The sequence below is a fragment of the Garra rufa genome, chromosome 18, assembly GCF_049309525.1.
Source record: "Garra rufa chromosome 18, GarRuf1.0, whole genome shotgun sequence".
NCBI lineage: Eukaryota > Metazoa > Chordata > Actinopteri > Cypriniformes > Cyprinidae > Garra > Garra rufa.
The window spans coordinates 41898931-41911937 of NC_133378.1; the positions used below are offsets into that span (position 1 = coordinate 41898931).

The following is a 13007-nucleotide window of genomic DNA, read 5'->3' on the forward strand; positions in this document are numbered from 1 at the left end:
TTGGTGTATGGTTTGTTAGGATAGGACAATATTTGGCCGAGATACAACTATTTGAAAATCTGAAATCTAAGGGTGCAAAAAATCAAAATACTGAGAAAATCACCTTTAAAGTTGTCCAAATTAAGTTCTTAGCAATGCATATTACTAATCAAAAATTACATTTTGATATGTTTGCAGTAGGAATTTTACAAAAAATCTTCATGGAACATGATCTTTACTTAATTTCCTAATGATTTTTGGCATAAAAGAAAAATCAATCATTTTGACCCATGCAATGTATTTTTGGCTATTGCTACAAATATACCCCAGCGACTTAAGACTGGTTTTGTGCTCCAGGGTCACATTTGATTTGTCTATTTCTCTTTTTTTAAAATTTGGAATAGAAGACATAAGTGAGATCTCTGATTGAAGCTCTTAAAAATCAAAAAAGTAGTGCTAGAAAAGTCATTTTACAGTATTTGTACGAACCCTGGCTTGTTGTTTATGTTGTTTATGCATAGTTTCTGTTTTTGCGTTTGTTCGCGGTGCTGTAGTGCTGCAGGCGTCCGTGAGAGAAGAGAAGAAGCTGCTTGTTGAAAATGCCAAATTAAAGAAAGACATCGATGATCTGAAGAATCTCCTGCATGAAACACAGAAGCGGAAAACAGGTAATTAAAACACACACAAATGCATGAGAACATCATTCCTACTAGGGGTGTGCGATATGATGATTTTTGATCGTGGACGATTAAAATGTCTCCACATTCTGCTTTTGAATAAATATGGTAGTATCGTGCTATAGTGTGCCTCCGTATTAATATACTGTACACTGTAAAAAAGTTTTCACCATATTCAACTTACATACCTAAGTTCAGGAGCTGCCTTAAATTTTTACAGGGTTTCCGCTGGGCATTAAAAAGCATTAAAAGTCATTAAATTGATTTAGCAAAAATTAAGGCCTTAAATGGCATTAAAGGAACACTCCACTTTTTTTGGAAATCATTCTCCAACTCCCCCCGAGTTAATAAGTTGATTTTTACCGTTTTGAAATCCATTCAGCCGTTCTCCTGTTCTGGCGATATCACTTTTAGCATAGCTTAGCATAGATCATTGAATCCTATTAGACCAATAGCATCACGTTCAAAAATGACCAACGAGTTTCCATATTTGTCCTGTTTAAAACGTGACTCTTCTGCAGTTATATCGTGTACTAAGACCGGTGGAAATGCAAAGCTTCAATTTTCTAGGCTGATAAGATTAGGAACTACACTCCCATTCCGGCGTAATAGTCAAGGAAGTTTGCTGCCGTAATATGGCCGAAGCAGGCGGAGTATTATCAGAAATGAGTTCCCAGCTAGTTTAGCATTTGCACATGTGCTGCGTGGTATTACTGCTCCTGCTTCAGGAATATTACGGCAGCAAACTTCCTTGACTATTACGCCGGAATGGGAGTGTAGTTCCTAATCTTATCAGCCTAGAAAATTGAAGCTTTGCATTTCCACCGGTCTTAGTACGCGATATAACTGCAGAAGAGTCACGTTTTAAACAGGACAAATATGGAAACTCGTTGGTCATTTTTGAACGTGATGCTAGTGGTCTAATAGGATTCAATGATCTATGCTAAGCTATGCTAAAAGTGATATCGCCAGAACAGGAGAACGGCTGAATGGATTTCAAAACGGTAAAAATCAACTTATTAACTCGGGGGGAGTTGGAGAATGATTTCCAAAAAAAGTGGAGTGTTCCTTTGAAGGATAACTATTGCCAAAATGCAACCTGGGCTGTTTTTTTTTTTTACTGTAAACGAGACAAACGTATATCTAAAAGCATAATTACGACAAACGAGCCGTTTTTGAGATTGACCGTGATTTCGTTTTGTGGTCAATGGCGGGTGAATGGGAGTACTAGGGGCATAACTTTGAGCGCATCAAAATCGATATTTTTACAACACTAAGAAGACTCGACACACCATGAAACTTTGCTCGAAGTATCGCCTGGGTCTCTACACATGAACTCCAGCATTGAGAACATTGTTTGTGTACACAGAGTTTACTAAAAAGAAAGGTTTTGAACAACTCACTTTCACTGTTTGAGTTTTCGCTCGCGGCGTCTTGCCAGTCAAGAAGAGTCCATCTCCGAATGCGAGGAGAGTAAAGATGGATAGCTCCTAAAGCATATTTCCATATAAATTCACGGCTAATTCGTTGTTTTGTCACAAGAAAAAAAACAATATTAAGTTGTAAAAAGAGCCTCATATAAGCCTAATATTTCGTCCTATGGAGTCCATTCATTCGCATTCGGAGATGGACACTTCTTGACTGGCGAGACGGCCGTGAGCGGAAACCCAAACAGTGTAAGTGAGTTGTTCAAAAACTTTCTTTTTAGTAAACTCTGTGAACACGAACAATGTTCCCAATGCTGGAGTTCATGTGTAGAGACCACATAGACTGTAAAAAATATGGACGTAGTATCCGTGACGTCATCCGTAGGTTTCTGAAGAGCGATTTTGAAGCCTATAGTGGGCGGGATTCGCCGTCGCCATCTTGGAATCGCGTCATCGCGCGTCACTCCCGGATAATCGAAAATGGGCAAAGAGGCGGGACGTGGGTGGAGCTGGGTGCTGAAACCACGCCTACTTAGCGTGCCAGTGGTGACAGCAGCGGCAATCCCCCTGTCACTCAAGTGGCCACTCCCTTAATTATGCAGAACTTTACGGCTTAATATAACTTAAACGGATGAGTTATAAAAAAATTCACCCCATTCACAGTTGACATGAAGGGCGAGATTAGCTATATAGTCTAAAACCACTTTTTGAACCAGGCTGTAAACATGTTTTTTTCTGCTGTGAATTTGGGCATTTTAACATGGGGAGTCAATGGGACTGACTCCCTTTTGCAGCCAGTCTCTAGCGGCCAGTTGATGAATTGCAGTTTAAGCCACTTCCGTGTTGGTTTCAATAGAGAGAGCGGGAGGTTGCCGCTTGGTAGAGACCCAGGCGATACTTCGAGCAAAGTTTCATGGTGTGTCGAGTCTTCTTAGTGTTGTAAAAATATCGATTTTGATGCGCTCAAAGTTATGCCCCTAGTACTCCCATTCACCGGCCATTGACTGCAAAACGAAATCACGGTCAATCTCAAAAACGGCTCGTTTATTGTAACTATGCTTTTAGATATAAGTTTGTCTCATTTACAGTAAAAAAAAACAAAAACAGCCCAGGTTGCATTTTGGCAATAGTTATCCTTTAAAAAGCATAAAATTGTTTTATACGGGCATTAAAACTTTAGATAGTGTTGAAGAAACAAATATGACCAATTTATCTTGAATATAGCCTGTATAATTAATAACTTTGATTCACTGTCGCGAAGTATGATAAACATGGAACCAGTTTGGTAATTGCTTTTGGCCGGTCCAAAATTGTGTGACACAGACTTTTTAAGAGCGGCCAGTTTTAGCCTCTAAGAGTTTCTGTTCAGACTTGATGATATTTGAAATTTTGAAATCTGCAAAAAAAAAAAAAAAAAAGCTGCCATTTTAATTTTTAGTCTCCTGATCCATTTCTAATTATGTTTAGCAGAGAAATATATGTTCATTGTTGCCTCATTGTAAGACCGCATGAAAAAATGCATTATAATATAGACGCATTCATACACAGGTGTGTTAGTTATTGGTTGCGTATGGCATTAAAAATGTTAGAAAGGGCATTAAAAAGCATTAAATAAGATTTGAAGATCCTGCAGAAACCCTGTTTTAAGTTAAATCAGATTAAGTCATTTTAACCTAGCACAATAAAAATGAGTTGATTTAACTTAACATTTTAAGGCAGCTGCTAAACTTAGGTTTTGAAACTGGTGAAAACTTTTTACACTGCAAAAAATGCTTTTCTTACTTAGATTTTTTGTCTTGTTTCCAGTCAAAATATCTAAAAATTCTTGAACCAGGAAGGATTTTCTAGACAAGTAAAAATTTGTGTCTTGTTTTTTAGTAAAAACAAGTCAAAATTAGGTGAGTTTTTGCTTAAAACAAGCAAAATAATCTGCCAATGGGGTAAGAAAAATAATCTAGTTGTCTGCTTGAAATAAGATTTTTTTTCTTACCCCATTGGCAGATTATTTTGCTTGTTTTAAGCAAAAACTCACTTAATTTTGACTTGTTTTTTACTAAAAACAAGATAATATTTTTTACTTGTTTAGAAAATCCTTCCTGATTCAAGATTTTTTAGATATTTTGGCTGGAAACAAGACAAAAAATCTACGTAAGAAAAGCACTTTTTGCAGTGTACAGTGTACAACACGACACACATTCACTCACGGGACGCTGTTTTCACAATTACAAAAATATGCATGTGCTTAAAGCCTTGCCGGTTAAATAACGTTATTTTGTCTGCGCGCTGTTCTGGCATGAGCTTGTCAAACAGCGCCTGATTACTGGACTAATCTTTGGCGTCTGATCGGCTAATACTGTCACAAACACACAAGGAATACATATAAACACAGTTGGTTATGTCTGAAGTGAAAGTAAACAGTTGAGAGAAAAACGGATGCACACTTGTAGACATTAGATGCGTGCAGCTCTTAAAGCGACAGGCTGCCGATTGTCATTAAAGGGACAGTTCACCCAAAAATGTCACTCACATATCGTCCCAAATCTCTATTAATTTTCTTTTGTGATATTTTGAAGAATGTGGATAACAGTAGCACTTTGATAATGGGAAAAAATAAAAATAAAAATACTATGGAAGTAACTGGGGACCAACAACTGTTTGGTTACCCGCATTATTCGAAAATAAAGTTTTATGTTCACAAACAAAACACAAAAGAAAATCACTCACTGCTCTTAACTGAAGAACTTTAATACAGTTGCTATAATAAGAGTCAGTGTATAATTTATGTACAGTGCCTTTCACGTTTTGTTGCAGCATTATGTTAAACTACTTTAAATTAGTTTTTCCCCCACATCAGTTTACACTCCATACACCATAATGATGACGAAGCAAAAACCAGATTTGCAAATTTGACAAATTTATTAAAAATAAAACACTGAAATAAGTAGATTGCGTAAGTATTCATACTCTTAACTCAGTACATAGTTGAAGCAGCTTTACAGCCTCAAGTGTTTTTGGGTCTGATGTGAGCATCTTTGCACATCTGCATTTGGCAATTATCTGCCATTCTTTGCCTCACCTTTTCACCTCTCCATCTCTGTCAGCTTGGACATTTTCAAGAGTCCTAGTTGTTCCAATCGTCTTCCATTATGGAGAATGCTTCTGTCAACCTTCAATGCAGCAGATTTGTTTCTGAACTCTTCTCTAGATCATCTCCTTAACGCAAGTCTGTCACTGAGCTCTACAGGCAGTTATCTTGGTTTTTGCTCTGATCTGCATTTTCAGCTGTTAGACCTTTTCTGAGAGGTGTGTGTCTTTCTAAATCAGACTCACTCAAATGAATTTGCCACAGTTTAACTCCACTCCAAGTGTAGGAACATCTAGAAGCAATATGAATGCTCCTGAGCTACATTTCGAGTGTCCCAGAAAAGGGTATGAATACTTATGCAACGGGATCTTTTCAGTTTTTTATTTCTAATAGATTTGCAAAGTTGTTACAAACCTGTTTTATGCTTTGTCATTATGGTGTATAAATAGCAATTTAACATAATGCTGCAACAAAAACAAAATCTGAAAAAAAAAATATATATATATATGAAAGGGTTTACTTTTGCAAGGCACTTTATATGGTGTATAGAGTGTTTTATTTTCTAAAAATGCTACTGATAAATACACCAACTGTACCAGAAAATGAAAGAACCGTTTGTTTTATTTGTGTATTAGGTGTATTTGTAACATGTAGCCTATGTTCTTATTTTTTAATAACAACGATGAAATAATGACAAAGATTTTTATCTTCGGCCACTTTGGCCTAAACATCTGCCATTCTTTGTGTTTTATATTTGTTACCTTGTAAGGTTTTGGTTTTAAAATAGGGAAGTTAGTTAGATCATGAATCGTGATATTTCTGAAAAAAATTGTGTTATGATATTTTTGCCATATCGCCCACCTCTAATTCCTTCTCATAGAAAACATGTGTCGACCATTTGTGACCCTGGACCACAAAACCAGTCTTAAGTCGCTGGGGTATATTTGTAGCAATAGCCATAAATACATTGCATGGGTCAAAATTATTGATTTTTCTTTTATGTCAAAAATCATTAGGAAATTAAGTAAAGATCATGTTACATGAAGATTTTTTTTAAATTTCGTACTGTAAACCTATCAAAATGTAATTTTTGATTAGTAAAATGCATTGCTAAGAACTTAATTTGGACAACTTTAAAGGTGTTTTTCTATATATCTCAGTTTTGTCAAATTTAACCTTATGACTGGTTTTGTGGTCCAGGGTCACATATGAGATATGCAATAGCACATGCATGTGTCTTTTAGTAAAACTGCATCAAGAGAGAGTTCTGACGGCAACGATCGCAACTAAAAGCGCCCTGCTGGGTGAAACAACCCCTCCGTCACAAACGGCCCCATCTACACGATCAGAGACGAGCGCCGCTCACACCCGACACGACGGGAGACGCAGGAGAGAGAGGAGAGGTGAGCCACAGTCTTTGCTTCTATGCCAAAAATCATTAGGATATTACACTGCAGGCAAAAACACTGTTTTGTCACACTGCAAAAAATGCTTTTCTTACTTAGATTTTTTTGCCTTGTTTCCAGCCAAAATATCTGAAAATTATTTTCTTGTTTTCAGAAAACAACAAGCCAAAATTAAGTGAGTTTTTGCTTAGAACAAGACAAAACAGTCTGCCAATTGGGTAAGAAAAAAAATCTTATTTCAAAGAGAAAACAAGATTATTTCAAGATTATTTTGCTTGTTTCAAGAGAAAACACGCTTAATTTGGACTTTTTACTCGTCTAGAAAATCCTTCTTGATTTAAGTATTTTTAGATATTTTGGCTGGAAACAAGACAAAACATCTAAGTAAAATAAGCATTTTTTTTGCAGTGCATGCACCTGTCAAGTTTGAGATTTTGGGCTTTTTGGTTTCAGACTAGTGGAAGGAAAACATTCAAAAGACACTGTTAAGTGTTTCTTTTTAAGCACTTGATCTAGTAGATTTCAGTTACAATACATATTTCATTATTCTCCTACACTGAGCCATAAATCTCCACTTCAGTAGCACTTACACACACCAAACTTTACATTTGTATTCTTGTCTATGTCCTGAAGTTTTTTACAGAGGGATTTGTTTATATATAATTTGCTTGATTTTATACAACATTTTATTCCCCAAAAATCTGTAAAAAAAAAAAATATATATATATATATATATATGTATGGAGTGACCCAAAATTCCTTTTGTAAAGACATTTGACTCTAATGTCAAAAAAATTAAACAAGAATTTTGAATTTTTGAAACTGACTTCATCCAGTGATTTTTGTACTAGAAATGTAAGCAAATTAGCACATATTTCATTAAATAATGCTCATTTGCATATTTAAACCTAACATTTTAGAAAACTTGTAATACAAAAAATGTTTGCAATTATCAATGTAATCAATCAACTGAGTAAGTAAGGTGATAACTATTAGTTAATTGTTTTTACCCTATTCACCTGTAGTGTCTCACATTAAAAGGAAAACAGTTTTTTTTTTTTCACGCACCTGTCAAGTTTGAGATTTTGGGCTTTTTGGTTTTTCGTAAAGTGTTTTTTCAGACTAGTGGAAAGAAAACACCCAAAAGACACTGTTAAGTGTTTCTTTTATAGCACTTTATCTATTTGTGCCAATAGATTTAAATTAAAATCCATATTTTTTTAAGGCAGTGAGTTTTTTTCTTCTACACTGAGCCATAAATCTCCACTTCAGTAGCACTTACACACACCAAACTTTACTTTTTTATTCCTGTCTATATCCTGAAGGTTTTTACAGAGGGATTTGTTTGTATATAATTTGTTTGATTTTATACATTTTATTCTCCAAAAAACTGTAAAAAAAAAAAAAAAATATATATATATATATATATATATATATATGTGTGACCCTGGACCACAAAACCAGTCTTAAGTCGCTGGGGTATATTTGTAGCAATAGCCAAAAATACATGGTATGGGTCAAAATTATTGATTTTTCTTTTATGCCAAAAATCATTAGGATATTAAGTAAAGATCATGTTACATTAAGATTTTTTTGTAAAATTCCTACTGTAAATGTATCGAAATGTAATTTTTGATTAGTAATATGCATTGTTAAGAACCTAATTTGGACAACTTTAAAGGTGATTTTCTCAGTATTTAGATTTTTTCAAATAGATGTATCTCGGCCAAATATTGTCCTATATCAATAGAAAGCTTATTTATTGAGCTGTCATATGATGGGTACATCTCAGTTTTGTAAAATTTAACCTTATGACTGGTTTTGTGGTCCAGGGTCACATATATAGTTTTCTGCCTGTGTTTTCTGAATTATGGAATGACCCAAAATTCCTTTTGTAAAAACATTTGACTCTAATATGTCAAAAAAAATTAAACAAGAATTTTGAATTTTTGAAACTGACTTCATTCAGTGTTTAGATTTTTAGCGCATGTTTCATTAAAAAATGCCTCATTTGCGTATTAAAACCTAACATTTTAGAAAACTTGTAATACAAAAAATGTCAATGTCAATCAACTGAGTAAGTATTATGTCTCGCCTTAAGTATAAATATTTTGTAGATTTCCTACTATAAATATATTAAAACTTAATTTCTGATTAGTAATATGCATTGCTAAGTACTTCATTTGGACAACTTTAAAGGCAACCTTCTCAGTATTTAGATTTTTTTTGCACCCTCAGATTTCCAAATAGTTCATGTATCATTTGTATTCAGAGATTTGTGTGTTGGTTTATGTCTCAGGTTTAGATGCGGCGCATCTGAACAGTTCTGAGTCCGCATGCGCTCTGATGCGTGAGCAGAAACCCGACGTGTCCCGTCTGGACCTGCGGGTCGGCCGCATTCTGGACGTCCGGAAACATCCAGATTCAGCGTCGCTGTACGTCCAGGAGGTGGAGTTAGGAGAACCCGCCCCCAGAACCGTGGTCAGTGGATTGACCAATCACGTGCCTCCAGAGCAGGTTAAACACGCCCCTCGAAACATATAACACACGTATGTCTGCAAGATGTCTGTTAAAGATAACTTAATCTGGAAAGCATCTGCTGTGTACAAACATCTGACAGTTTTACATGCATTCTAAATCATAAACGTCTTAAAGACATCTAATAGACGTCTGTTTGACATTTGATAGGAAAAATCCTAGTTGCAACCAGAGTTGGGGAAAGTTACTTTTAAAAGTAATGCATTACAATAGTGAGTTACTCCCTAAAAAAGAAACTAATTACGTTACTTAGTTACTTTTTATGGAAAGTAATGCGTTACGTTACTTTTGCGTTACTTTTTAAAATCTGGGCAGGGCTTGCTTGTTTGTTTTTAATATAAAAAGTCTATTTTTGTCAAATGTAAAAGCCTTTTCACACCAAAAGCCTCAGGCTTAGAGAAAAGTAAATTGACGTCTGTACAGTAGACCGCAGAAGAACAAATGTCAACTCTTCAGCAATAAAAAAGGAAAACAAATGTTAGATTATCTTGAGTCATTTCTGCTTATTAGTATGGATGAACTGGATCATCGAAAGTCGGCAGCAAAGACATCAGTTAATAAAATGGGATTAAATACATAAAGGATATTTGTATTATTTAACATTTAATTATTGCAGCTTTGTTTTATTCATTTTGAAAAACACTGTATCTGTTTTTTTAGTGAGTGAGATGAATGAATGCATGTTCACATTTATTCTAGAACTAAAGTAACATCTTACTCACAATTTCTCTCAACAAAAGGCGAGCTTTTAATCAATAAATGGAGGGGAAAGTAACTGGCGTTACTGATTTGAAAATACATTTGCATTACTTTACTAGTTACTTGGAAAAAGTAATATTATTACATAACTTGCGTTACTTTTAATGCATTAAAAGTACTGCTTGCAACCAAATACGTCTTGCAGATATAAATACAGACGTCAAATAGACATCTATACTCTGCCGCTCAAAAGCTTGGCATCAGTAAGATTTTTTTATGCTTTTTAAAGGAGACTTTTCTGCTAATCAAGGCTGTGCACTGCAAAAAAATGCTTTTCTTACTTAGATTTTTTGTCTTGTTTCCAGCCAAAATATCTAACAATTCTTAAATCAGGAAGGATTTTCTAGACAAGTAAAAATTATTATCTTGTTTTTAGTAAAAACAAGTGAAAATTAAGTGTGTTTTTGCTTAAAACAAGCAAAATAATCTGCCAATGGGGTAAGAAAAAAAATCTTATTTCAAACAGACAGCTAGATTATTTTTCTTAACCCATTAGCAGATTATTTTGCTTGTTTTAAGCAAAAACTCACCTAATTTTGATTTGTTTTTACTGAAAACAAGACTCAAATTTTTACTTGTCTAGAAAATCCTTCCTGATTCAATAATTTTTTGATATTTTGGCTGGAAACAAGACAAAAAATCTAAGTAAGAAAAGCATTTTTTGCAGTGTGGTTATTTGATTAATAATACAGAAAAAAACTGCAATATTGTGAAATAATAATGCAATTTAAAATATTTTTGGACTGTTTTCATGAAAAGACAAATAAATGACATTAAAATAATTATCACCATATTTTTGTAAATATTTTAGCATATATTTTTGGCCATTTGTGCATGTTTTTTTTACTTGTCAAAAATATACATTATTGTTTATATATATATGTATATTTTTGAAAGATGTCTCTTCTGCTCACCAAGGCTGCGTTTATTTGATCAAAAATAGAGTAAAAATTTTAAAATATTATTACAATTTAAATAATTGTTTTCTATGTGAATATCTGTTCAAATGTAATTTGTGTCTGTGATGCAAAGCTGAATTTTCAGCATCATTACTGCAGTCTTCAGTGTCACATGATCCTTCAGAAATCATTCTGATATGCTGATTTATTATCAATGTTGGAAACAGTTGTGCTGCACAATATTTTTTGTGGAAACTGTGATTTTATTTTATTTTTCAGGATTCAAAGATGAATGGAAAGTTCAAAAGAACAGCATTTATTTGAAATAGAAATCGAATGCATCATTATACACGTGTTCATGAATAAAATTATTATTTTTTTGTTCATTTATGATTATGTGTTCAGCTGGTCGGTCGTCTGGTGGTGTTGTTGTGTAACGTGCGGCCAATAAAGGTACGAGGCGTTCAGTCGCAGGCCCGCCTCCTCTGCGCTGTCAATCAAGAGATAATGGAACCCTTGACTCCGCCCACTGCTGCTCAGCCTGGCGACAGAATCACGTTCCAGAATTACCCCGGTAAGATCCGCTCATCTAATTTTTGCTCATAAACGCTGCCGGTTTGTAACGGATTGTGTTTGATGTGGCAGGCGAACCTGAGAAAGAGCTGAATCCCAAACAGCGGATCTGGGAGCGTTTACAGCCAGACCTGTGCACAGATGCGAAGGGCGTGGCCACATATAAGGGCGTGGCCTTTGAGGTCCGTGGGAAGGGCCTCTGCCGAGCCTCAAGCGTCACCAACGGCGGAATCAAATAACAGACAAGCTTCACAAACAACAAAGACATCTAACATCAAAATCTAACCAATAAATTATTAAAAAAAGCACAAAGGGCCTCCATGTTCTGCATAAACAAGCAATGACATGATAATAAAAACACCATAAGAGTGTGTTTAAAGAACACTACCATGAAGTCTTTTACAAAAGGGCATTATATGACACAGAGAAAAAAGCTGAAATATTAATCAGAAATAGCCAAAACTCAAGAGCCAGACATACTGTAGTAACTGAAGCATTCCAGACAGGTTTGACAGGTTGTTGCGCCCTCTATCGACCAACAGTAGATAAAAAATAAAACAGCACAGATATTATTCATAGGTTATACATAACATGTCTGAATTATCATCACCATCCTATCCTGATTTACTGAACTAAAGCGGATTGATGAGTCAACAGGTCATTAAACATTTTGGACATACAGTACTAATGATTAAGATCAAAATCATTTTTAAAAACATAAATAAACAGAATGTTTGTACAGAATATATGATTAATATAATAAAACTTGCAAACAAACCATAAAAAATGTTCTGGAAACCAAAAACTAACACACTGGGAACATTATAATAGCGTTAGGAAAACATTAGAAAATTGTTCTAAAAACAACATTGTTCTAAACAAAAAACAAACTTTATGGAAACCAAAAACGTTATAATAATGTTCTGGGAACGTTCTACAAACTTAAAAACTAACATTCTGGGAATGTTAAGAAAACTTTTCTGGTTAACCAAAAACAAACCTTAACAAAATAATGTTCTGGGAACCAAAAACTAACACTCTGGAACTAACTTTATGGGAACCAAAACGAATGTTCTGGGAACATTCTACAAACTAAAATCTAACGTTCTGGGAACATAAAGAAAACTTTTCTGGCTAACCAAAAACAAACCTTAAAATAACTTTCTGGGAACATTAGAGTAATGTTAGAATAACAGTCTACAAATCAAAAACGAATGTTCTGGGAACGTTATAATAATGTTCTGGGAACGTTTTACAAACTAAAAACTAACCTTAACAAAATAATGTTCCAGGAACCAAAAACTAACAATCTGGGAACATTATAAAAACATTAAAAAAAGTTCTCAAAACCAAAAAACTAACTTTATGGGAACCAAAAACGAATGTTCTGGGGATTTCATACAAACTAAAAACTAACGTTCTGGTGACGTTAAGAAAACTTTTCTGGCTAACCAAAAACAAACCTTAACAAAATAACATTCTAGGAACCAAAAACGTGCTGGGGATGATATAATAACGTTAGGGAAACGTTAGAATAACGTTCTAAAAAAATAACTATGGGAAACAAAAACTAACATTTTGGGAACATTAGAGTAATGTTAGAATAACAGTCTACAAACCAAAAACAAACATTATGGGAAACAAAAACCAATGTTCTGGGAACA

General features: G+C 34.5%; 1 protein-coding gene across 1 annotated transcript in view; it reads left to right on the forward strand.

The window, feature by feature from the left end:
• The window catches only part of aimp1b (aminoacyl tRNA synthetase complex interacting multifunctional protein 1b), a 17604-nt gene extending 5964 nt beyond the window's left edge, over nt 1–11640 (forward strand). Inside the window, exons 3-7 of the mRNA XM_073823708.1 lie at nt 534–647; nt 6413–6571; nt 8874–9091; nt 11176–11344; nt 11416–11640. Of these exons, the coding sequence (XP_073679809.1) occupies nt 534–647; nt 6413–6571; nt 8874–9091; nt 11176–11344; nt 11416–11582 (827 nt within the window). The 3' untranslated portion in view covers nt 11583–11640. The remainder of the gene's footprint in view (nt 1–533; nt 648–6412; nt 6572–8873; nt 9092–11175; nt 11345–11415) is intronic.
• The last annotated feature ends 1367 nt before the right edge of the window (nt 11641–13007 follow it).